Genomic DNA, 26593 nt, shown 5'->3' with positions numbered 1-26593 from the left:
GAAAGGGTGGGAATGAGTTCAGTACAGCTGCCAGTGAGGGAGGGTGGATATGGGGACAAGACTGCTCCCAGTAGGTCAGAAGAGGGAATGGAGACAGAGTGTTGCGAGTGGGGGAGGAGTGGGCATAAAGGCAATACTACTACCAGTGGGGGAGGGGGAGGATTGACTACAGTACTGCTGTCAGTGGTGCTGCACTGTGCTATTTGCCATTTTGTGGGGAGGAGGAGGTATCATGTGTTGCTCTATGGTGTTTGGTACTGCTGGAGAGGTATTTTGTGCTGCACTGTGGTATATGCCTCTGCTGGAGATGTATTTTGTGCTGCACTGTGGTATATGCCTCTGCTGGAGAGGTATTTTGTGCTGCACTGTGGTATATGCCTCTGCTGGAGAGGTATTTTGTGCTGCACTGTGGTATATGCCTCTGCTGGAGAGGTATTTTGTGCTGCACTGTGGTATATGCCTCTGCTGGAGAGGTATTTTGTGCTGCACTGTGGTATATGCCTCTGCTGGAGATGTATTTTGTGCTGCACTGTGGTATATGCTTCTGCTGGAGATGTATTTTGTGCTGCACTATGGTATATGCTTCTGCTGGAGAGGTATTTTGTGCTGCACTGTGTTATATGCCTCTGCTGGAGATGTATTTTGTGCTGCACTGTGGTATATGCCTCTGCTGGAGAGGTATTTTGTGCTGCACTGTGGTATATGCCTCTGCTGAAGAGGTATTTTGTGCTGCACTGTGGTATATGCCTCTGCTGGAGAGGTATTTTGTGCTGCACTATGTTATATGCTTCTGCTGGAGAGGTATTTTGTGCTGCACTATGGTATATGCCTCTGCTGGAGAGGTATTTTGTGCTGCACTATGGTATATGCTTCTGCTGGAGAGGTATTTTGTGCTGCACTGTGGTATATGCCTCTGCTGGAGATGTATTTTGTGCTGCACTGTGGTATATGCCTCTGCTGGAGAGGTATTTTGTGCTGCACTGTGGTATATGCCTCTGCTGGAGATGTATTTTGTGCTGCACTGTGGTATATGCCTCTGCTGGAGAGGTATTTTGTGCTGCACTATGGTATATGCCTCTGCTGGAGATGTAGTTTGTGCTGCACTGTGGTATATGCCTCTGCTGGAGAGGTATTTTGTGCTGCACTGTGGTATATGCCTCTGCTGGAGAGGTATTTTGTGCTGCACTATGGTATATGCCTCTGCTGGAGATGTAGTTTGTGCTGCACTGTGGTATATGCCTCTGCTGGAGATGTATTTTGTGCTGCACTGTGGTATATGCCTCTGCTGGAGAGGTATTTTGTGCTGCACTGTGGTATATGCCTCTGCTGGAGATGTATTTTGTGCTGCACTGTGGTATATGCCTTTGCTGGAGAGGTATTTTGTGCTGCACTGTGGTATATGCCTCTGCTGGAGAGGTATTTTGTGCTGTACTGTGGTATATGCCTCTGCCGGAGAGGTATTTTGTGCTGCATTGTGGTATATGCCTCTGCTGGAGATGTATTTTGTGCTGCACTGTGGTATATGCCTCTGCTGGAGAGGTATTTTGTGCTGCACTGTGGTATATGCCTCTGCTGGAGATGTTTTTTGTGCTGCACTGTGGTATATGCCTCTGCTGGAGAGGTATTTTGTGCTGTACTATGGTATATGCCTCTGCTGGAGAGGTATTTTGTGCTGCACTCTGGTAAATGCCTCTGCTGGAGATGTTTTTTGTGCTGCACTGTGGTATATGCCTCTGCTGGAGAGGTATTTTGTGCTGTACTATGGTATATGCCTCTGCTGGAGAGGTATTTTGTGCTGCACTGTGGTGTATGCCTCTGCTGGAGAGGTATTTTGTGCTGTACTATGGTATATGCCTCTGCTGGAGAGGTATTTTGTGCTGTACTATACTGTTGGCTTAACTGGAGAGGAATTTTGTGCTGTACTGTGGTACTTGGTGTATGAAAAAAAACTATAGTATGTGAACCATCTGCCTGATTCCCTTTTTCGTTTCTCAATTTACTAGGCAGCCGTTACAATGGCAACTCAGATACATCATACCTTGTGAGACAATGATACATTTTGAACAATTGAAACTGTAATTATATTTACTGGTGATTTATCGGATTTTTAATGTTATGAATTTCTTCCATAAGAAAATATAAGAGACTCACGTTTCATGGATCATCTGGCCTCCTTTGCTTCTAGACCAATTCACCATCCAAAATCTAACTCATCCAGTTATATATAGTACAAGGGTGGGAGGAATTTGTGCAAGTCATAGATTAGGGGACATTCTCTACTGTATAATATGTTACCAGGGTCTTGTAAATCACTGATCCTTGAAGATTTCTTCTATAGGAAGAACCCATAGATCTCTTTACGCATGTGCCCAGTAACATGCGTCCGGACAAAGGGACAAATTCCTCATAAAAAACGTGGAAACAAAGAACATTTTAGAACAGTTCTGGTAAATTGCACATGATGGATATCATTTCCCATCAGGACTGGATACCAAATTCAACATTGTAATTCTGCAAATACTGACTGCAGTACGGGGGACGGATGTGCACCCTATGCATCCTTATCGATGCTCATTGCTATAAGTAAAGTGACGTTGTCTTTCAACATGTTTAAAAGTCATTGCCCACCAACCATGTAATAGCTGATGTGTGGCCAAAGGCTTTTGAAAGGGGTACTCGGTATATAGAAAATAATTAAGATGTTTTGCTTACCTCTGCATGCTTCCCTGTGCTTCTCCATGCTTCCAAGTCCTCCTGCTATGTTTCTGGGTCCCCTTCCGACCAGAGCCGCAGTTTCCGCAGACAAACCCGTCTCTGCAGTGACAGACCGCTCAGCCAATCACTGGCGGCAGTGATGTCTTGTTTCGGTCAGTGATTGGCTGAGCTGGTAGTCACTGCAGAGACAGGTTTGTCTGTGGAAGCTGTGGCTGCGGTTAGTGGGGGACCCAGAGAAATGGCTGGAGAACAATGGGGGAATGTGGAGAGGTAAGTATAACATCTTTATTATTTTCTATATACCAATGCCTGAGTATCCCTTTAAAGCAAGAGCTTAATGATTATTAAGGCCATTTGTAATATTGTAATAGGCTCTGTAAGCAAGCGCCAATCTACTCTTCACATCGGACTGTGTAATAATTTAATTTAAAGCAGGAGCAAAGACAATCCTAAACAATTACCAACAAATACAAGCCACTAAGCTATTCTAACAAATTTAAAAAAAAATCTTCACAACCATTTATCTTAGAGATGAGCGAACATGCTTGTTGGAGCTGACTATTTGCTCGAGTATCGTGGTACTCAATACTTGAACGAGTACCGCGTGGTGCTCAAATAAAATTAATAGTCTCCTTCCCACTGTCATGGCAGTGATTGGCTGGCTGCATCAGGTGACCTGGGTGTATATAGACCCTAGTCTAGCAGTGTGATTGACACAGAAAAGCTCATTCTTACAATATACCAGTATTGTATGAAATAGTATACTGGTATAAAGCATTAGCTAGTAATAGTTATTTATCTACAAATATTGAAAAAAACAAAAAAACAAACACATCTGCCATACAGTATAGTACTAGTATTATACAGTCTAACCAGTTTTATAGTGTGACAGTGTAGTGGTGGTGACTGAGTATACCCCACTGTATACTGTTCTATACTTTTTTTTTGCTGACAGTAGTATATACACTAATATCTAAAACTTTTTTTTTTTATTAGTGTTATCCCTTTTATGGAAAACCAAGCACAAAAAAAATCATCTGCCATACACTATAGTACCAGTGTTATACAGTCTAACTAATTTCTTTATTGCATCTATGCCTGCTCCCCCTGCTGTGCCAGTTCCATTTCCGCAGTGTTTCCATTGCTTTCTGAGGTTTTCAGGTGCACCAGACACCCTCCCCTCTGCTGAATAGGAGGCCCCTGAAAAAATGCTCAAGTCTCCAATTGACTTTAATGGGTTCATTACTCGAAAGGAGCCCTCAAGCATCATAAAATACATGACTCGAGTAATGAACATTCAAGCATTATAGTACATGCTCACCTCTAATTTCTCTATATGACCATGGATTGCTGATAACATTGGGATTTAAGTTAAAGTGGCTCTGTACCCACAATCTGCCCCCCCCCCCCCCAAACCACTTGTACCTTCGGATAGCTGCTTTTAATCCAAGATCTGTCCTGCGGTCCGTTCGACAGGTGATGCAGGTATTGTCCTAAAAAACTACTTTTAAACTTGCAGCCCTGTTCCAAACTGGCGTGGCCTACAGTGACTATGCATAAGGCTGGCACACCCTCTCCCTTCTCCCCACCCTCTTCATCATTAGGAATGCTCCAGCCAGATTTTCTCCCATTCCTCACCTGTGTGAACACTGCACATGGGCTGTATCGTTAAGGCACCTGTGCAGTTTTCACTTCATAGCAATAGGAAAAATCCTGCCAGTGGCATTCCTAATGATGAAGAGGGTGGAGAGGAGGGACAAACGGGTGGTGCAAAGTTAGGGCACAGTTACTCTAGGCACACCAGTTTGGCACAGGTTTAAAAGTTGTTTTTAGAACAATAACTGCATCACTGGCCGAACGGACTCCAGGACAGATCTTGGATTAAAAGCAGCTATCAGAAGGTACAAGCGGTTTGGGGTGGGCAGATTGTGGGTACAGAGTCCCTTTAATATACAGACACATAAAAGTGTTGGTGGTTGGTCTGTGGACAGAGCTGGAGTCCTCTGTTTAACACTGAATGTGGAGTCCATAGACCAGAGCAGGAACACAAACATTTCTGGTCCACTGCATCTTGCTCCTAGTTCACACAAAGGTTACAGTTAGTTAAAGTATGGCAAATAGCATGGAAAATCCTGCCTATACACTTTGCTTGTGCTTGGATTGTGACGTTTTGTACCTTATGGAAACATGTTTATTGGTGGCTTCCAACTAAGAGGGCTCAGAAGAGACGAACGGGCAGAATGGGGTAGTACTGTAATCACTGTGACTGCTCTATACAAAAGCAGTAGGAAATTTTTTAATTAGAATTATTTTGGAAGAATGCAGTTCATTCAGCTCAGTCTCTTCTTTTTTCTCACTAACTTCCTTTTACAGTAATTTCCTCTTTGCACCTGGTATGGAGAACCCCACTGCTTTGCGTGCATTGTGGGTATAGCTAAAATCTATCACCTCCTGTCTACTTTCCTCCCCACTTCCTATCCTTTCCAACTTACTCTGAAATGTTTGTTAGCCCTGGCTTGATGTCTTTCCCCTATCGCCTACTGTTTAGATGCAGCTCAGACCAAATTTCTGTTATTCTGCAGAAAAGAGAAAAGAGAAAAGAGAAAAAAATCAACACTTAGGGGAAAGTTTATCAAAGTCTCACCTCCTTTTCCATGGCTGGATTTACTAAGAGGTGTATGCCTCTAAATAAAGCCTACCGTCCAAGCACCTGCCGCAGTCATTGCAGAGCAAATCTGCTAGCAGGGGTGGGAGGAGGCAGCGCCACCACTAGAGGCAGCTTACTCATAGTAGCATAGTTAATAAGGTTGAAAGAAGACAAGAGTCTATCAGGTTGAACCTAGAGAAATCCTACTGGGTTGATCCAGAGGAAGGCAAAGACCCCTATGAGGCAGATGACAATTGCCCTATCACATGGAGAAAATTCCTTCCCTACTCCAATGGCAATCAGAATAATCCCCGGTTCAACATATCACCAGAGATCTAATGCCAATGACTTGTAATATTATATTTTTCAAGAAAAGCATCCAGGCCTCCCTTGAACTTATTTAATGAATCAGCTATGACAACATCATGTGGCAGAGAGTTCCACAGTCTCACTGCTCGTACAGTAAAGAATCTGTGTCTGTAGTGATGGTGAAACCTTCTTTCTTCTAGACATAGAGGATGCCCCCTCGTCATGGTTACAGACCTAGGAGTAAAAAGACCACTACAAAGATCTCTGTACTGTTCATTCATATATTTGTACATTTTGATCAGATCGCCCCTAAGACGTCTTTTTTCTAGACTAAATAACCCCAAGCGTGATAATCTGTCTTGGTACTGTAACCCACCCATTCCCTTAATGACCTTTGTCGCCCTCCTCTGCACCCGCTCCAGTTCAGCTGTGTCCTTCTTATATACCGGTGCCCAAAACTGTACACAGTATTCCATGTGTGGTCTGACCAGAGATTTATAAAGAGGCAAAACTATGTTCTCATCTTTAGCATCTATGCCTCTTGTGATGCATTCCATTATTTTATTAGCCTTGGCAGCTGCTGCCTGGCACTGATAACTAAAGTTGAGTTTACTGTCCACCAATACCCCAGGTCCTTTTCACAAGCAGTTTTACCCAAGTTCAAAAGGACCTGTACCTGTAGCTGTACATGAAAAGCCTATAAGGCAAAAATCTAATACCTGTGGCTCCCCAGCTATTGCAAAACTACAACTTCCAGAATTATGTTTTTCGACCACAGATTGGAGGCCACTGCTTTAAGGCTTCATCGTAGCACCAAGAAACCTTTCACAAAAGACACAGACAAACTCATTTTACAATATTTTATTGTCAAATCTGGAGCTTTATTTTTACAATTTTACAAGAAACAAATGAAATAACTTTTTTTGTTTCGTTCTTCGACCAACAAATGAAAAGAAAAAAAACCCAAGAAATATCCTATAAACAAAGATCTGTCCCATAGTCTTCTGCATGTATTATAGCTTTACCCTTATGCCTCCAGGGACATAGCTATAGGGGAAGCAGGTATCATTCGCAACTGGGACCTGGCACTTGTGGGGGGGCCCCTCTAACACAAAAAGATACCAGTATTATAAATGGCACATGCCATGATATAATCTTTATGTTATATTTCAGAGCGCAACATATTCATAGTAAATTTGTCAATTCTACACTAATGAATAGAGCTGAGCAAACTTCGAGAATGCTCGAAGTTCACTCATCTCTACGCACAAAGAATTAATGAAATCTCTGAAATAGCTATCTTTATAGCACACTGCAGGTTGATCCATTTAGGTGTTTTGTAGGTCTTTTGATTATAGCATTTAAATTTGGAGTCATATTGGGACCCTAAAAAAATAATCATCAGTACCTGTATCAATATGTATCAGCATGAACCACTAGCCCTTCTGCTGTATATAGAGTGGTACCATCAGAGCATGAAGATTGCCTGGGGTCACCCACCCCATTCTGTAACAGCTGTTGGGAGACTAACCTATTGAGGAACGCCCACCAAGCTTAACATGTGGAAAAAAAGGCTTAAGCAGACTTCCTTATGAAAAATTACAGTTTTAATTTTTATTGGCGTTTACCTTAAAAAAATGTGTGCATGTAAATCTATTACATATGAAATTTGAAAAATACTATTTTTTTCCCTACATCAGGGAAACTAGAACTAGAACACTGCAGTTTTGAGAAATCTACTCCTTTTATTTTTATTATTATGTATGGGACCATTAAAAAAAACTGCTGAAAAAAAAGAAAAAACAAAATGTCCTATTTTCCATTACAATCTTATTTGTTTTAAAAAAATAATAAAAAAGAAACAGGTTTTGAGTTTTTTTTTTGGTGATAATAAACAGCATAAATATTTATCAAAACACAAAAACCAAAAATTGGTTACAAATGAGTCACGTAAGTAAAATAAATAGGTCGTAGTATAAATATGCGTAACAAATAGAATTTTTGAGATTCAATCTTTATATACATTCTGAAAAAATAAACAGGTTTGTTCATTTTTCTGTTTAAACAACAGATAACAAAGAGGCAAGAACAAAACACGCCAAGACCACACGCACACGTAGATGTATGCCGATATACACACGTATATGTTAGCATACTGCACCATTTTCCGAGTTGCATGAATAGTTTTATTTATATGTTGGGTTTCTTTCTTTTTTGTACATAATGTTCATCTGCAGGATTCACACGATAGACAACGCTGGAGCCTTGCAGCACAAAACATTCCGATATTGTAATTGTCATTGCAACACTGATACATGCAGACATTTTGGCAACAGTGATTTCGAGAGATCGGAAAGGATGAACACTTGCATTTTCCCTCGTCTGTTTTCATTGATGGACATGCAAGAGAAGAGGTGACAAAAGGGTGATTCCATCCAACAAGAAATTCCTTCCTACTTCATTCATATATTTTTGGTTTAAAGTTCACCTCCGCTTATACAAACTCTATGATGTAAAAATGCAATTTTATATTGATTGCCCTTTGATCCTGAATATTTTGAGAATATTCTCTGGGTGCCTAAGTAGGGTTTTATTATGCCTTTCTGTGGATGTGGAAACCATCAGCAAGCAACCTAGCTGTTGTGTTCAGCAGTTATGTAGAAGCTATATGGATGGATCTGGATACTAGTTGGGTAGTGTAGTTGAGGTTAAAATGTAACAATTTAAAAGTGATTATCAGTGCATCATATTTTCGTATTGTAAACACATTTTTCCATAAATTATTGGAAGCCTATTCCATGAAGCAAAACCACAATTACCCCTCTTAGCAGAAGATAAAGGGGAGGTAACGATTTGCATCGAGGAAATTTCTTTAGCTTCAGAATTAGAGACACATCCTTTGGTGACATAAAATTAAAGAATCACTCCAGTGTTTTTTTTGTTTTTTTTTTACTGATATAACGCACATTCACCATCACTGGTCCTATAGTGTCATCTTTCCTATAGTGTCAGTTTCATTCCAACAAAATTGTGGGCAAATGTTTTATTACTGTAGCTGGGTCATGTGATTACCAGCCACCCTACAGAAAATCACAGTGTTTAATGTGTCAAAAGAAGTGGTCTGTCCTGGGTCGGATAACTTCCTGTGAATTACAGGATGGCATCATCACCTATCAGATGCCTCCTGACAGCTCACAGACCCCTCCCCACTTAGCTCTATGTGTATGTTGCTGCTGCTATCTCTATGGGATCAGGATAAACTGTAATTATAAAACCTCTCGAGGCTTTGTTCACACACTGTACATTTGCTTTTCTTTCTACATTTTTGCTGTCATTTTTACAAAACTGTGGGAATATGGAACTTTTGTAGTGCAAGTTTGGAAAATTGTAGCAAAAACAGAGTCAAAATGCAGTAAAAAATTATTATAGGTCAAATTACTTTCTCCTTATAATAATATTTCACTACCCCCCCCCCCACCACCACCACCACATTTTGAGAAACTACATCAAAACTAAATATAATGTGAACTGACCCCAACCTACTAAGTCTCCCCTGGATGGACTCCAACAGCTTGATTAGGTTGGTCTAATAAGCTTACCTGAGACACCATACCCTCTCTATGCAGAGCCAGAGGCTTCATGGGAAATAGGAATCAGTTTAGCTGAAAACCCATGATTTCCACATTAGCTAAAACTAGTAAGCACAAAGCATGAGAGCCTCTACATTATTCTCTAATAATAGCAATGCTGTAAGCAAAAATCCCAGAGTGCTATTTTAACTGGTAAAATGAAGTTCTTCAAATGATGCTGCTAAACCTTCTTTCTGGGTGAGGGAAAAAAAACACTAGAAAAAGAACCTCTGCCCACACCCCCACTGTGGTATATGTTTAAATACTGTAATGAAAAGAAGGGAAAAATCAGATGTTAAATCTGGCAACAACAGCTCAAAATGCACCAAATACAGAATACACCAGTGCCACCCCTTGGTTGCCATGCATGTACTCTAGTAAATAAAAACTATATTAATAGTTAAAGTGAAAGTACCACTAGTATATCACTTATATCACAGTTTTTTACATGAATAGACCGGAGCTGATGTGGAAATGCTGCTATTGCTGTCTTTTTTTTTAACCGCCTCTCGGTTCTGTGCACGGCACCGGTCTTTTACCAAGCAACATGAAGACATGGAGGTGGCCCGCCAGCCCCCAGTGTGACGATCTCCCCATCCCTCTGTGATGTGGCTCCATTGATTCTAATAAAGCCGTGTCACAGAGGGGAAGGGGTTTCATCACACTGGGGGCTGGCAGGCCCGCCACCAAGGCTTCAAGCCTGGCTGGTGCTTGGTAATAGACCAACGGGGTGGCGGGACCGGGCAGCAGTTTTAAAAAAAAAAAAAGGACTGCAGCACCAGCATCCCCACCAGCATCGTTTTATAGTAAAAACCAAAAAAGCTATGTACTAGTGGTACTTTCGCTTTAATAAATTTGGCACATAATGAATTGATAAGCTATATCCCTTTCATGCATCTTTATGACAAAGTCTTGTATAACTATGACAAGTGGGCTTCACATTTTGCAAGTGTTTTAACTCCTTTGTGACTGGACAGTGGAGGCTCCTTGTGCTGTATGAGAGGTAATAGGAGGTTTTCTACTAGCAGTGTTCACCCTTTTTACATACTAAATAGGAAGGGAAAATGCATCAAGAAGCATAGAAGACATAACTACACCTGTGTACTGTTGGACATGATAAGCAATGGTATAAAAGTGGCTCTGTAATATCGCTCTTTAGGAAAATGTAAGTTTGAAGCAAATTGCAGTAATATTTGTACAAAAAAAACTTAAAAACTTCTTAAAGCTCCAGTGAAGATTTCTTTCAAGTAACCCTGCATCCGATTCCGATGGTTTAACATGCTGCCTACACTAAATGCAGCCAATCATATCATGTCCTCAGTGAGGTACGAGGCACTAAGTGTCTCCAATGAATTAGGAAACCTTACAGCTCAGGGAGTTCATGTCACCAGTTCTCGTCTTCACTTGCATACTTCCAATGTTGCGTAAACTGATACAGCAGAAATGGCAATGAGAGATGATATGTGGTGGCATGGGACGATCATGTCTTTATATAGGCAATGTCACGTTAAACTTTCCACACGTCCTAAAGACATGTCACATGTTCTAGATGTTCAGACCCCCACCAATCATTAGACAGAGTTGGGGAAAGTGCTCATCTACGCATATCGCTTCTCAGTTCACTGCCTTTTGAATCTTGCTGCAGTGTAAGTCTATGGAGCCAAGATGAAGATTGCCGAGTTGGGGAGTACGTCTCTTGGCTCAATCTAACTATTACTGGGGGTCTGAGCACCAAGACCCTGAATATATCCACACAGTTTACACTCCAGACAGACCCCACTTACCTATATTGGGGTCCACTAGTACTGTTGGGGTTTTCCAGGTTTTTGAAACTGATGGCCTATGGTCAACTGTTCAGCTCCAGGATATACACAAGGAGCAGTTCATTATTTAATGTTGGCATTAGGTTACAGCAGCTGCGCTGTAGTAACTTGCCAGCACAGCTATGTTCATTGTGTATACGTTGGCATGGGCCATAAATGTAAAATACTTGGAAACCCCCTTTAAATCTGCCGAGACTGCAGTGGAGGTTCTGAAAACCGCCTCAGTTAGCAGTGTGAACAAAGCCTTACAGATATATTCTGCATAAATATCTCATATATGTAGATTAATTCTATATGTAAATTGGAAAATATGAATGTACCCTTTAGAGATTTCCAAGGAATGTGAAGGCGAGAGGTATACATTTCTCACTCGTAAGGAACTCCAGACACATAACACATTTTCATTATAGTTTCCTTTTATACAATCATATTACAATACACATTGTTTCCCCCTCTCACCCTGTGTAATAGGTTCCTTCTAATCCATCGGACGTTTCACTACTCTCTAGACAGTCCAAGTGTCAGCAAATGTTTCTTATATCCTCCTTAAACAACCCTCAACAAGAACAATGTCTGCATTGGAATGACATCGACAAATTATTCCTAAAAATAAGGATAAAAATCTTCTGTTTTTTTTTTCTCCCTTTTTAGCTCTGGTTACAAACGTACAAAAGGTATAAAAAAACGTCTGTTCAGTTCATGTGAACCTCTCTTCCCCTGATGACTATCTTTTTAAAGGAGACTTCCGCAGCAAGTGTCTTGGGCGATACATAGATACAGCATTTGGTTGTGTCAGCGCTCTGTGCCACACTTCCTTCCTGTTGTGGTTGTGCACATTTGTTGATGTTCCATCCTGGCTTCAGTATTGCAGTTGTAAATGGTTACCTGAGATCCCCGACCTCCTTCTGCTTAGTCACGTCTCAGGCCAGCTGGCGAGTGGACTACAGACCTCTGCTAGCAAATATGTAACCAGGTGCTTGCATACACAGCTGCCCATAGTATCTTCCTCTCCTGCTCCCGATGCAGTTTTTTTCAGGAATGACCATCATTTCTCACTAACCTTAAGTGACACAAAAATGGCACTTGTTATTTTAGTATCAGTCCCTCACAGACCCCTATAGAACCTTGAAGTTTACCTGTCGTTTTAACTTTCAAAATCTAAATCAACAGTAGATGTGATATAAAGCAAGTTTGTAATTGACATTCTTTTTTTTTTGTTATCATGCTGTAAAACAAAACTATGTGTGGTCCAGTCTCCTGAAGGTAGCTTTTTAGTCTTGAGCTGGTTGAAAAAAAGAGACAAAACACATGAGTTCCCGGCCAGTACAGAGAGTCACAGCTCAATGTGTCCATCAATCACATGACTGCCTTTTCTATAAGCACAGACGACCTGGGAAACACAGGACTTACTGTGTTTAGACTCTTTGAAAAAAAAAAAAAAGGGACAGAACACAGGAAGTGCTGTGTTTTCCATGATAACTAAAAAAATAAGGACTGTAAATTGCAAATTTGCTTTATATCAAATCTCCTGTTGATTTAGATTTTGAAAGTTATAATGACAGTGACACTTTAATACAAAGTTATATTCACATGAAGGATTCAATTCTGATTTGTTTGTTCTGTGGATTTGTAAGTGTGCAGCAGATCCACTGAAGATTCACATAATGATTATACCCAGCCATTCAATAGGGCTAATTATTGTCATTTCCACCAGGAATAAGTGACATACCACTTATTTCTATGACAATTTCAATGTAGTGTATTTCTACAGTCTCAGGATTTATTTCAGAAGTAAAGGACATACAGAAAAAATATAATTACAGGCAGGGTGGTATTTGCGATGAGGCAAGAGGAGTATCTTGCCTCAGGTGGGAGATTGCAGAGTCTCTAAGAGACAGCATGTTCCATGGACTACCCATAAATTTGCAATGAGGTTGAGGAGTACAATATCACTTTTTGTCTCAGGCTATGTTCACACAACGTAAAACTACGTCCGTAGTTCTCGCCGCAGAACTACGGCCGTAGTTTTGCGGTGTGGAACAATGCCATATTTGCAATGGGATCCCGGCCGGAGCGTACACACATCATATACGCTCTGGCCGGCCACAGAAAGACCTGACAGTTCACACAGTGAAGCAAGCGGCTCCGGACGCTCGCTTCACTGTGGGCTATGGTAAGCTCTGATGCGGGCGCATACTGATGCGCCCGCATCAGAGCTCTGCGGCCGGAAAGATCACCCGGCCGGTACTTAAGTACCGGCCGAGATGATCCGTCCAGAGACCGGCGTTCCGTGACCCGGCCGGGGTCACGGAACGGCCGGTCTCATACGCTGTGTGAACATAGCCTCAGTCAGTATCCTCCTCCACTCCAAGGCGGGTAAAACAGGCGCAGGTCCAAGAGGTAATAGTGATATCATAATATCAAATATCATAAAATTTATTACAAGAATTATGCCAGCGACACAACGCGTTTCGAGACCGGTCCGGTCTCTTTATCAAGTGTCTAATACCATAATAATACAAAGGCACATGTATGAATGTGCCTTTGTATTATGGTATTAGACACTTGATAAAGAGACCAGACCGGTCTCGAAACGCGTTGTGTCGCTGGCATAATTCTTATAAAATATCATAAAATTTATGAAATCACTATTACCCCTTGGACCTGCGCCTGTTTTACCTGCCTTGGAGTGGAGGAGGATACTGTCTGTCTTTAATCCCTGTGGGGATTAGTCGGGAGTGGCTGCGGTTCATTCACATGCTATCAGTAAGAGTTGTGCCTTACATCAGCACAACCTGCTCAGGTGAGAGTTCTATGTGCTTACTTTCACCTCTTCAGCCCTGTCTGAATTACGCTATGAAGCGCTGTCTTATATTTTGTTTCTAGTCGGCTCTGACTGCAGTATTAAACTACAAAAAGTTTTTGTTACCAAAGAAACACAAGCTGCAAAAGTGCTGTAGAAACAAAATAGTAGGGTATTTTTAATTAACACCAACTACAGTTTTATAAGCACTGAGAGAATAAAAAAAATGTGGACATAGCCTTTAATCACTATGTAAGGAAACGTTTAGCTCCTATTTAATATAGTTTGTGTAATAATTACCTAATAAGGCAGAGGGACCCTTGGGCCCCATCAATGCAGCTTCTACCACTACATGCCTAATAGCTATGCTCCAGGGTACATGGCTTGTTACATCAGAAAGTTCTGATCTGCTACAGGATGCCGTACACTGCTGCCAGTCAGACATGATGAGCTGCTACAGTGGAATACAAAAATGCCATTAGCTCTGTAAAAACAGACTTATACTATGGGGAGATTTATCAGAAATGGTGTAAAGTGAAACTGGCTAAGTTGCCCCTAGTAACCAATTAGATTCCACCTTTCATTTTTCAGAGTCTGTGAGGAATAAAAGGTTAAATCTGATTGGTTGCTAGGGGCAACTGAGCCAGTTTCACTTTGATAAATGTTTGATAAATCTTAAAGGGGGCAAAATATTAAGTCCGGGCAAAATAATTTTAAGATATGTTATTGCCCAAGTAAAGTTATGAAAATTACTAATAGACACTTATTATGGGAAATGCACCTATAGAGCATTTTCTCTGCCCTTACTACAGCATGGCGTGTTCAGGGCTCTGTATAGCTGGTGATGTCACGTCACATAAACTGCCGGCTCCTGCTGCATCGGTGGGACAGACTGGAGCATAGGAGACGCCAGTTTATGTGACATGACATCACCAACTTTACAGAGACCTGGACACTCCATGCTGTAGTTAGTGCAGGGAAAATGTACTATAGGTGCGTTTCCCATAATAGATGTCCTCGTGTTTGCTTTTGTGTGCCACACCCGGCTGCTTCTCAGCTTCCGGGCAATGCAGGAGTTAATCTGAGAAGCTTCTGCACTTGATTATGCACCTGAGTTGTCTGTGTGATTGATGGGTTTCTCTGCCTGTCTGCAACCTGGAATATCAGAGTGCCGGTCCAATAGGGATCCAGACCGGGCTCTTGGTCAGCATAAAACAAAGCTGAGGCAGTGTCTCAGCACTGGCTATTTAGGTTTAATCCCCTAATCCCATCTCCCCTGTCTGTTCCTGCGTTCCCCGTTCCTAATCCCTCTGCCTTGCTCGACTTGTTATCCGACCTTCCGCCTGACAATTTAACTATCCGATTGTTTGCTGATTTCGTACCGCATTGCCCGTTTGGTCTTGACTTGGCTTTTCTGACTACCCTTTATTGTGTTTGTCTGTCTGTATTGTTCTGTGTGTCACGTACTTAGTATAGGGAACGTCTTTGTGGTTGTCTGAGGCTGCCTAGGGCTGATTGAGGCAAGTAGGTAGGGACAGTGGGCGGGTTCAGACCTAGGGCTCACTGTCGTGTTTTGTCTCTACCTGTCCCGTCCTGACACCAAAAACATATCTTAAAATTATTTTGCCCAGACTTTCCCTTTAAGTTTATTCACAGGTTGTCAGCCTCACCAATCTAAGAACAATGCGATTCTACTTGCATTTACAATGGGTGAGTGGGCTACCCCTTGCATGCTCCATTTCCATTGCAATGATTGGCATCTTTCACTAGAGTCACATAGGTTGCCATCTGTACAGCCTGACAAGGTGTAGCCTATGTACAATACAAGAGACCACAGCTTTCAGGAACAAATACAACGAAATAACAGATTTTACTTACTCGGAATCTGCAGACATCTCGGATATGCTGTGTGATGTTGCAGAATGGGGTGTAGAGGAACACAGCATAGATGGTGTTGAGGAGTTTTGCACTGAAGGGTTCACTGTCTGTTGGGCGGAATTATTGGATGAAAGGACAGATGTATTAAATGAAGCGAGGATAGATGATAGAATATCTAGCTGTTCAGTGGACGGATGCCGACTGGGAACTGTTTCTAGATTTTCCCTGGAAGGTTGTCTTCTAGAGAGAGGTTCAAGGTTATCCCTAGATGGAAGCCTTTTTGAAAGTGTTTCCAAATTTTCTCTAGATGGTTGCCTTCTAGAAAGAGGTTCTAAGTTATCTGTACATGAATGTGTACTAGGCACTGTGTCCAGGTGGTCTCTAGAATTAGACCTTCTTGATAAAAAGTCCAATTGTTCCCTAGACAGTTGCCTAGTAGATGCTAGTTGCTCTCTGGAAGGCTGTCTTCTCGACTGAAGTTCTAGCTGTTCCCTAGAGGGATGTCTGTTTAATATAGAGTCCATTCTCTCTCTAGATACTTGCCTACCTGGCAAAGTATTTACCCATTCCCTAGACAGCTCTCTTACTGGCCCTGGGTCAAGTTGCTCTCTTGACCCATATCTGCTATGTAATTCTTCCAGGTGTTCCCTAGAAGCATGCCTTCTAGGCAGATCATCCCTCCTATCACTTCTCATGTCGGACTGGTCTAAATGTTCTCTAGAACCATGTCGGCTTGATATACTTTCTAAATGTTCTCTTGATCCGTGTCGACTGGAAATAATATCCAGATGTTCTCTTGAACCATGCCGGCTGGGGATGGTATCCAGTTGTTCGCGAGATCCATGTCTACTGGGTACAGCTTCCAGAAGTTCCCGAGAATTATTCCTACTCAGTTGCTCTCGGGACATCTGCTTTCGCATCAACATGTCAAGCTGCTCCCGGGAAGAGTATCTGCTGGTGGGCTGAGATAGACTGCCAGCTCCGGAATACATTCTACCATATGAGGCTGCTGGCACAGCTCTGTGGCCCAATGTGGAAGTCTTATACCACGATAATTCATTTGTCATCCTTCCCATGGATGGTAAACCTTGTGGGTACTGAAGTCGATTCTTCAAAATTCCTAAGTAGAAAAAATACAACACGACATAAACTCGGAAATATTTTTGGAAAGTCAACAGTATAGTTCTGTAAAGGAGTTCTATTCTGTCCCATGTCACTTGGCCCCCACAGAAAATGATGAAAACATCTTTATTCTGTGTTTAGTGGGTATTTTGAATATTAATAGTCACAACCACTTAAATAGATTGTCCCAAGTATACCATCCCTTCTTTTAGTAAAGTTGTTTCCTGATCAGCAGGCAGAGCTCCTGGACCTGCCAGAAGTTTGCTATTATTGCAGGGTAAAGCTTATTCCTGACATAAGGCATACCAATGTTATATAGGGGTCTCTACAACTAATTGGACACCTGGAAGGGGAATCCAGATAGGATGACCTTTTTTAAAAGGGCAATATTGTACTAAACATACATACATATTTAAAAAAAAACGTTCAATTATCATATGTCCACACAATTTACTTACCTTTTCTCTGTCTATGAGAGTGTGTGAGTGAATTCTCATCTCCGCTGGTCAAGTCTGGCTGGTTGTTGTTGGCTGCGTCTTTGTTGAGATCAAGACCAAGTTTTCTTTCAGACCCCCATTTCTGCAATGAGTTTGGCTGCACCTCTGTGTCCCCTAGGGCTGGCCAGTAGGACATCAAGTCATTGCCATCCATATCTGCTAGGGAAGAGAGGTGTCCAGTAGTTATGTTGCTGGATCTATAGTATGTTCCAAACAGAAGCTATAATGGCCTTACATCTCAGGTGAGATATAGAGGATCTATTAAAATATGTCTTTATATGACACCATATATTCAGGATACTGAAATAAACACTGCACTCGCTTCCTTCATATCCATGTTTCTATATAGTATTTACAGACATTCCAATAGAGAAGATGTATGGAAATCTGCGGTCACCTTTAGGACTGTGATTTGATGGATTGGTGAGCAGTCTCTCACTGTGAGCTGCCCGTTTGAACTGACGCTGGAACCTGCCTCGGGGACGGACATTTTCTTCACTCTCTGACGACGGGATAGACAGACTGCGCTCCTCATCCAATGAGAGGTCACTGTCCGAATCCGAATCTTGTCCTAGACAGATGTAACCATGAAAATAATTATTGACCCCAAAATGTTTTCATGAAGGCTAGAATGCACCCAGCCATACTATAGGATATGTGTCCCCAGGATCTGTATTTTATGGGCATCTATATAACAGATGCCCCTAAAACAAATGGATATGTCTAATGACTGACTGCCTATAAATCTAAATAATTTAATAATCACTAGGCAGGTGTGAGAACTCTGCTCCTTTAGTATAAAGGTCATTAAACAGAATTCCTTTACAGCATAGTCTCCTTACCTCCTCCAGCATCTCGATGAAACATTGCCATGTCTAAGTCAGTAGGACCGGAATGATGACTATGGTCTTTGGCAGATCCCTGACGCGCTGCAATGTTTTCCCTGCAGCAAAATCAACAAAGCAAACGTTAACACTTAAAGGGGTCTTCCAGTACAAATAATCCCTCTTTTGTTAGAAGGGTTCCCAAACAATAAACTGGTCACAAGAGTGACTCTGTCCGCACTCTCCTTTGTGTGCTATGGTGAATTGGGATGCGGGCGCACACAGATGCGCCTGCATCCCAATTGAACAAAAATGAAGATCATCCTGTGAACATACCATACCATGGAGAGTCAGAAAAAATGAACTGCTGTAGAGAAATGAAGTGGTCTACCTTAAATAGGCTCTATGGCTGGAGTGAGTACGTGCGGTGCGCACACTGCTGACAGAGGACACGGTAGACGCTCCTAAAGTAATCCTGATAAGACCACTCTCCTCAAATAGGGCTGTGTTATTGTAAGCATTGGGACCCTGGATGTAGAGAAAGGAAATAAATCAGGTTTATATATTACAAGATAGATGCTAGTTATAACCACACATCAGTATACAAACACAGTGTATTACCCCCATCGGGGCTTGTCTTGATGACTCTTCTCCCTGGCTCTTCTTGCCAAGACATACAATTTTCCAGCCTTCCTGGACTTCTTCATTGAGTACACAGAAAAGAACCAGCACCGCCAAACCCTGTGAGACCATTAGACATTGCTTAAAAGAATCGACTGGGATATATGCATAATACAACTGTCGATACAAGAGGCATGTAGGAGTGATAGAATATGGGATACAATACTGTGCAGAGCACTAGAATGAGAGGCATGGATGCAGTAATGGGACATAGGTAGAGATGAGCGAACCTTGAGCATGTTCGAGTTCATATGAACCTGAGCGTTCATCATTTGATTAGCGGTGGCTGCTGAACTTGGATAAAGCCCTAAGGCTATGTTGAGAACATGGATATAGTCATTGGCTGTATCCATGTTTCCCAGACAACCTTAGAGCTTTTTCCAAGTTCTGCAGCCCCAGCTAATCAAATGCTGAACGCTCAAGTTCGGATGAACTCGAGCATGCTCGAGGTTCGCTCATCTCTAGACATAAGACATTGACATGTTGGGTATAGGTATACACAGGTACACCTATTGTAATGTATTGTATACATAGGTATATACAGGTAAACCTATTGTAATGGCATGGAGCGAAGTGGTGACACAGGTTACAGTGATGACACATGGCATAAAGTATTTAGAGATAGAGTGGTGGTACATGAGATGGACATTAGACAAAGTAGGTGAAGACACAGTGGTGGCATATAGGAATATCGTAATCGCAAGATCACAGTGGTAGCTCATAGGATATTGGAAGGACATATAGATATCATCGAGATACTAGTAATAGTATGCAAATGCTAAGTAAGGCTGGGTTCACACTACGTATATTTCAGTCAGTCACACAATGTTGAAATTGAGTGGATGGCCGCCATTTAATGGCAAATATTTGCTGTTATTTTAGAACAACGGCTGTTGAAATAATGGCAGTTATTTACTGTTATATGGCAGCCATCCACTCAATTTCAACATTGTGTGAACAGATCCTTTCTGTGTTTTTAATCCACTCCTGGTTTTGGTTGCAATATGAGGAGCACAATACTGACTGAAATATACATAGTGTGAACCCAGCCTAAGGCTATGTTCACACTACGTATACGTCCGGCCGCATATTTTCGCGGCCGGACATATACTTAGTGTGAACATAGCCTTATAATGTAAAGATATAATGACTTTTAGGGGTAAAGTGGAGGAATTGGGGGGGGGGGGGGTAATGCAATTTACAGTAATAGAATGAAGAGAAGTTCACCAACATCTACAACTACAGGGACATTTGTAAACCCCTTTCTAGGTGTTGGGTTAGCCCTTTGGATGCCACCTCCATTTATACTATGTGCAGAGTGTCAGAGCTCACATACAGCTAGACCGTCTGCAGGATGTCAAGTGATATTTCCAATACTGATTCCTTGTATCATAGTCATGTAATTGCAGTGTCAGATCTCCCTTATATTTACAGATCACTCGACATGATCAGCAGAGGTCCCAGATACTTCGGGAGAAGGGCACTTTTTAGCACATAGCTCTTATATACGATGCACTTCTAAATACCAGTTTACAAATATATTTCTATCATAATGCACTGCTAGCATGTCATTCCCCCACTAGCTATAGAAACTTTAGGCAGATAAAAGATGAACACAATCAGATACATCAGATCTATGTGTAGGAAGCGAATTGAGCCATAAGAAGTGATTTTACCTGCAGACTGCAGAGGAGAACATAGAGGTAGTGAAAGGCCAGAATGCTGTTATTTACAGCCAGCAGACCGAATAGCCAGGCAGTGCTGATAAACAGGAGGAGAATGAAGGAGCTTCGTATAGTCATGCTACAGGGAGATAGGAAGAAGCAGCAGAGAGCACAGACACGGAGATTACACCAGGAAAGAGAACATCAATACATTCATCATGTATTCCATATACAAGGGGCAAGTAGTTCTGCAGCACAGACTGTAAAGGTCATGATGGGGTGGAGGGGGAGCACTGGAGAAGGAGACACCACATTCATATTACACATCCCGGGTAACATGTCATTCTGTGTGTAGAGTCATGGCCAAAAGTTTTGAGAATGATACAAACATTAATTTTTACAAAGTCTACTGCTTCAGTTTTTAAAATGGCAATTTGCATATACTCCAGAATGTTATAAAGAGTGATCAGCTTAACAGCAATTACTTGCAAAGTCAATATTTGCCTAGAAAATGAACTTTATCCCCCAAAACACATTTCAACATCATTGCAGCCCTGCCTTAAAAGGACCAGCTAACATCGTTTCAGTGATTGCTCCATTAACACAGGTGTGGGTTATCTCTAAAGAAACACGTGTAGTCATTATAGCACTGCACAAAAATGGCCTAACAGGGAAAAGTATCGCAGCTAGAAAGATTGCACCTCACTCAACAATCTATCGCATCATCAAGAACTTCAAGGAGAGAGGTTCCATTGGTGCCAAAAAGGCTCCAGGGCGCCGTCTCTTAACCCCTTAAGAGCCTGAAATGGCCTTAATGACAGAGACAAATTTTATGAATATGACCAGTGTCACTTTATTCATTAATAACTTCGGGATGCTTTTACCTATCCGGCTGATTCTGAGATTGTTTTCTCGTGACATATTGTACTTTACATTTCTGGTAAATTGGAGTCGATACTCATAACGAATCTTTATGAAAAAAACCCCAAATAATGTGAAAAAATTTGAAAAACTGCATTTTTCCAACTTTGAAACTTTTTTGCGTATACAGAAAGTGGTTATACCACATAAATTATATATTAAATAGCATTAGCAACATGTCTACTTTATGTTGGCGGCATTTATTAAACGATCTTTCATTTTTTTTAGACAATAGGAAGCTTAAAACATTAGCAGCAAATTTCCAAATTTTCTGTAAAATTTCAAAATCAGACATTTTTAGGGACCTGTTCAGGTTTAAAGTGTATTTGAGGGGCCTGTATGTTAGAAAGCCCCACAAGGCACCCCATTTCAGAAACTGCACCCCCCAAACTCTGCAAAAGCACACCCAGAACTGTGCAGAGATTTTATTGTAATCCAATATTTTTCATAATTATAAACCTATTACCAGAGAAATGCACCCCAATAATTATTGCCCCGTTTCTGCAGTTTATAGAAATACCCCATATGTGGCCCTATTGCGCTATTTGACGCAACCACAAGCCTCAGATACAAAGGAGCGCCTAGTGAATTTCAATGCCTCCGTTATATTTGGTCATTTCTGACTGTACCACTTCAGGTTGGCAGAGGCTCTGGGGTGCCAAAACATAAAAAACACCCTAAAAGGACACCATTTAGAAAACTACACCCCTCAAGGAATGTAACTAGGGGTGCGGTGAGCATTTGGACCCCACAGGTGCTTCACAGATTTTCCGAACAATATGGCGTGAAAAAAGAAAAATTTATTTTTTACACTAAAACGTTGTTCTAGCCTTCAATTTTTCATTTTCTTAAAGGGATAAGAGGGAAAAAAAGACACAAAATGTGTAGCGCAGTTTCTCCCGAGTACGGAAATACCCCACATGTGGCGATAAAGTGCCAAGGGGGCGCAGGACGAGCCTCCAAAGGGAAGGAGCGCCAATTGGCTTTTGGAAGCTGAATTTCACTGGAAAGGATTTCAAGGGCCATGTCGCATTTACAGAGCCCTCGTGCTGCCAAGACACTGGATACCCCCCACAAGTGACCCCATTCTGGAAACTACACCCCTCAAGGAATCTAACAAGGGGCACAGTGAGCATATGGACCCCACTGGTGACGGGCACAAATGTGGAACAATGTGACGTAAAAGTAAAAAATTTCATTTTTTCACTTTCATGGCACAAATGTGCCCGTCATCAAGGGGTCCATATCCTCACTGCACCCCTTGTTAGATTCCTTGAGGGGTGCAGTTTCCAGAATGGGGTCACTTGTGGGGGGTTTCCAGTGTTTTGGCAGCACGAGGGCTCTGTAAATGCGACATGTCATCCATTCTAGCCAAATCCAACCTCCAAAATCCAAATGGCGCTCCTTCCCTTCGGAGGCTTGCCCTGCGCCCACATGGCGCTTTATGTCCACATGTGGGGTATTTACGGACTCGGGGGAAATTGCTCTACACATATTGTGTGTTTTTTTCTCTTTTAACCCCTTGTGAAAATGATAAATTCAAGGCTAAACCAACATTATAGTGTAAAAAATTTGATATTTCATTTTCACGCCACATTGTTCCACATTTGTGCCCGTCACCAGTGGGGTCCATATGCTTACTACACCCCTTGTTACATTCCTTGAGGGGTGTAGTTTCCATAATGGGGTCACTTGTGGGGGGTTTCAACTGTCTTGGCAACACAGAGGCCTTTTGAATGCAACATGGCCCCTCGAAATCCATTCCATCCAAATCCAGCCTTCAAAAACGAAATGGCGCTCCTTCCCTTCGGAGGCTTACCCTGCACCCGCATGGCGCTTTATGTCCACATGTGGGGTATTTCCGTACTCAGGGGAAATTGCTCTACACAATTATTGTTTTTTTTTATCTTTAGCCCCTTGTGAAAATGAAAAACTCATGACAAGATTAATGATTTAGAGTAAAAATTTTACAAAAATTACACTAAATGTTGGTCTAGCCTTGATTTTTTCCATTTCCACAAGGGGTTAAAAAAAGAAAATGAACACAAAACGTGTAGGGTAGTTTCCCCTGAGTACGAAAATACCCCACATGTGGGCATAATGTGCCATATGGGCACAGGGCAAGCCACCAAAGGGACAGAGCGCCATTTAGAGGCTGGAATGGAGGATGGAGGCCATGTCGCAATTACAAAGCTCCTGTGCTGCCAGGTCAGTAGAAACCCCCAACAAGTGATCCCATTCTGGAAACTACACCCCATAAGGAATCTAACAAGGGGTGCAGTGAGGATATGGACCCCACTGGTGACAGTCACTTACGTAGAACATGTGCCGAGAAAATAAAAAATACCATTTTTTTCATTTTCACGTCCCAAATGTCGCCGTCACCAGGGGGCCATATCCCCGCTGCCCCCCTTGTTAGATTCCTTATGGGGTGTAGTTTCCAGAATGGGGTCACTTGTGGGGGGTTTCTACTGTCCTGGCCGCACAGAGGCTTTGTAATTGCATCATGGCATCCTCTAATGGGAATGGCGGCCATACCTACTTAGCTGGGGAAAAAGGGACAATTCTAATTTATTTTGGGGGTATTAGGGCAATTATTAGTTTATAAGGTTGAAAATGACAGATGTCCATCAAATTCAACCTGTGTTGATCCAGAGGAAGGCAAAAAACCCTCAAAAGGCAGACGACAGTAGCCTCATCACAGGGGAAAAATTCCTTCCCGACTCCATAATGGCGATCAGAATAATCCCTGGATCAACGTGACCCCTGGAATAGGAATAAGGGACAGAATTTAGATAACGTAGATCTCCAATGATGTGTGGTGCGCCTTGAAGGGATCCAGTATGCAGAGGCCGGGGGGATCAGGACAGGTGTCACACTGGAAAATTGTGTCCTTCCTGATCCCCCTGTTACGTCACACTCTGCACTTCTTCTGGGGTCTCCCTTTCTCCAGTGTGGGGGACGTCACCTGGAAAATGTTGCCCTGGTGCGATACGGGGTCCTTCATATCCAGAAGCGCTGGGTCCGCTCCATGGCTGCTAAATATTAGGGCGCTATTACTGCTTCTGATATTTTCGGATCGTGCCGCAAGCTACAGTAGCTCGGGCAGAGAGGGACCGGAAGAGGGGGTGCTGGTATAAAAGCTAACCCCGTACAGGTGGTAACCTTTATCCAGCAGTGGAAAGATCAGTTCCCGGACGATCTTTCCACTTGTTCCGAGGATGGGGGGGGGAGGGGGCATCTGGGGGCTGGATTCGGGTGTCCCTTCCTACATACACTCTAAGGGTACGTGCACACTGCGGAATCGCGTCAGATAACCCTTCGTGCATTCCGCAGTTGGCACCCGCCGGCTGACTGATGCAGGCGCACGTCTCCGTCCGTGTCATAGACTCCATTCTATGCACGGGCGGATTCCGCTCTCCGTCCAACGTATTCATTCTTTGGATGGACGACGGAATCCGCCCGTGCATAGAATGGAGTATATGACACGTGTAGAGACATGCGCCCGCATCAGTCCGCCGGCAGGTGCCAGCTGTGGAATGCACGAAGGGTTATCCTTCGCCATTCCACAGTGTGCACGTACCCTAAATCTGTAAGAGTACCCAGAGGTACGCTCACAGAGTTTGGAGAATTTCACACCATACCGTGATCTCTTATTGGGACGGTACTGGCGGAAAAGACGTGTCTGGGGGCAGCGTACGCTACGCTACCCCCAGACACGTCACAGGATGATAAGGATGAATGGAGGAAAGAAGGATCCCCCCCATTCATCCTCACTGGCTGTTTCGGTGTCGGAGGCAATAATAACGTATCCCTCTGACGCCGAAAACACCCTGGGGGCCATCTTTATATGGGGATTGGTATATGGGGTATGTAGTGGTGTAGTGTCAAACTTTGTTCAATGTAGTGTGGTGTAATGTAGTGTTTTTTACGTGTTTTTTTTACAGTAAGTATAAAAAAAAAACCTACGCCAACAAAGGAGTTGCTGATAAATGCCGCACTTATGCGCGGCACTTATCAGCAGACCGTGGCAGTAGAATATAGAAAAAAAACACCCTACGCCAAAAAGGAGGAGTTGCTGATTAGCAGCGCACTTTCGTGCGATGCTGATCAACACTCAGCGGCGATAGGGTGCGGAAAATAGAAAAAAAAAAATTTGGAAAAAAAAACAACTTTTTCTACATTCTGAACATCCCTGTAGCTGCTGATAAGTGTATTACACATATCAGCTGCTAGAGGGCAGCAGAGCGCAAAATCCGGAAAATAACGAGGCTGGAGGGACGAAAATAGCCGAAAGAAGACGACGGGGACCACCGGAAAGATCCGAAGACGCGCCGGAAAGACGGAGGACGCCGCGAACCCGGAAGACGCCGATCAGGACCCCGGGACAGGTGAGTAATGTACAAATACCTGCTCTGGACCCCTCAGCTACCTAGCTGAGGGGTCCAGGGCAGGTATTTTTTATTTTGTGGGACTCTGATCACCGTGCCACTGGCCCGATCGCCGTGAACGGCCGGCCAGCCTATAGCGGCGATCGTAAGCACGGGGGGTGTTAACCACCCCCTGTGCCGAGAATCTAAGATGGCCTGCTATGATTTATAGCAGGCCATCTTCCCCGATCGCTGTGTGCGAACACGCAGCGATCGGGGAAACATCGGGCCTAAATTTACGCCCTGATGCGCCAAGTACCAGGGCGCGAGGGCGTAAGTTTACGCCCGATGTTGTTAAGGGGTTAAAAGTGTTTCAGCTGCAGGATCGGGCTACCAGCAGTGCAGAGCTTGCTCAGGAATGGCGGCAGGTAGGTGTGAGAGGTGTAAGTGCATCTGCACGCACTGTGAGGCGGAGACTCTTGGAGCAAGGCCTGGTCTCAAGGAGGGCAGCAAAGAAGCCACTTCTCTCCAGAAAAAGCATCAGGGACAGACTGATATTCTGCAAAAGGTACAGGGAGTGGACTGCTGAGTACTGGGGTAAAGTAATTTTCTCTTATAAATCCCTGTTCCGATTGTTTGGGACATCTGGAAAACAGCTTATTCGGAGAAGACGAGGTGAGCGCTACCACCAGTCTTGTCTCATGCCAACT

General features: G+C 42.8%; 1 protein-coding gene across 1 annotated transcript in view; it reads right to left on the bottom strand.

The window, feature by feature from the left end:
• The window catches only part of CELSR3 (cadherin EGF LAG seven-pass G-type receptor 3), a 171699-nt gene that overhangs the window by 44868 nt on the left and 100238 nt on the right, over nucleotides 1-26593 (bottom strand). The window contains exons 28-34 of the mRNA XM_069967922.1: nucleotides 20605-20731; nucleotides 18869-18988; nucleotides 18639-18775; nucleotides 18266-18366; nucleotides 17821-17994; nucleotides 17385-17579; nucleotides 15805-16924 (exon numbers count right to left, since the gene is read on the bottom strand). Coding sequence (XP_069824023.1) covers nucleotides 15805-16924; nucleotides 17385-17579; nucleotides 17821-17994; nucleotides 18266-18366; nucleotides 18639-18775; nucleotides 18869-18988; nucleotides 20605-20731 — 1974 coding nt within the window. The remainder of the gene's footprint in view (nucleotides 1-15804; nucleotides 16925-17384; nucleotides 17580-17820; nucleotides 17995-18265; nucleotides 18367-18638; nucleotides 18776-18868; nucleotides 18989-20604; nucleotides 20732-26593) is intronic.

The sequence above is a fragment of the Dendropsophus ebraccatus genome, chromosome 4 (genome assembly GCF_027789765.1).
Source record: "Dendropsophus ebraccatus isolate aDenEbr1 chromosome 4, aDenEbr1.pat, whole genome shotgun sequence".
In the NCBI taxonomy this organism is placed as follows: domain Eukaryota; kingdom Metazoa; phylum Chordata; class Amphibia; order Anura; family Hylidae; genus Dendropsophus; species Dendropsophus ebraccatus.
This window is presented reverse-complemented; position numbering and strand designations above follow the sequence as displayed.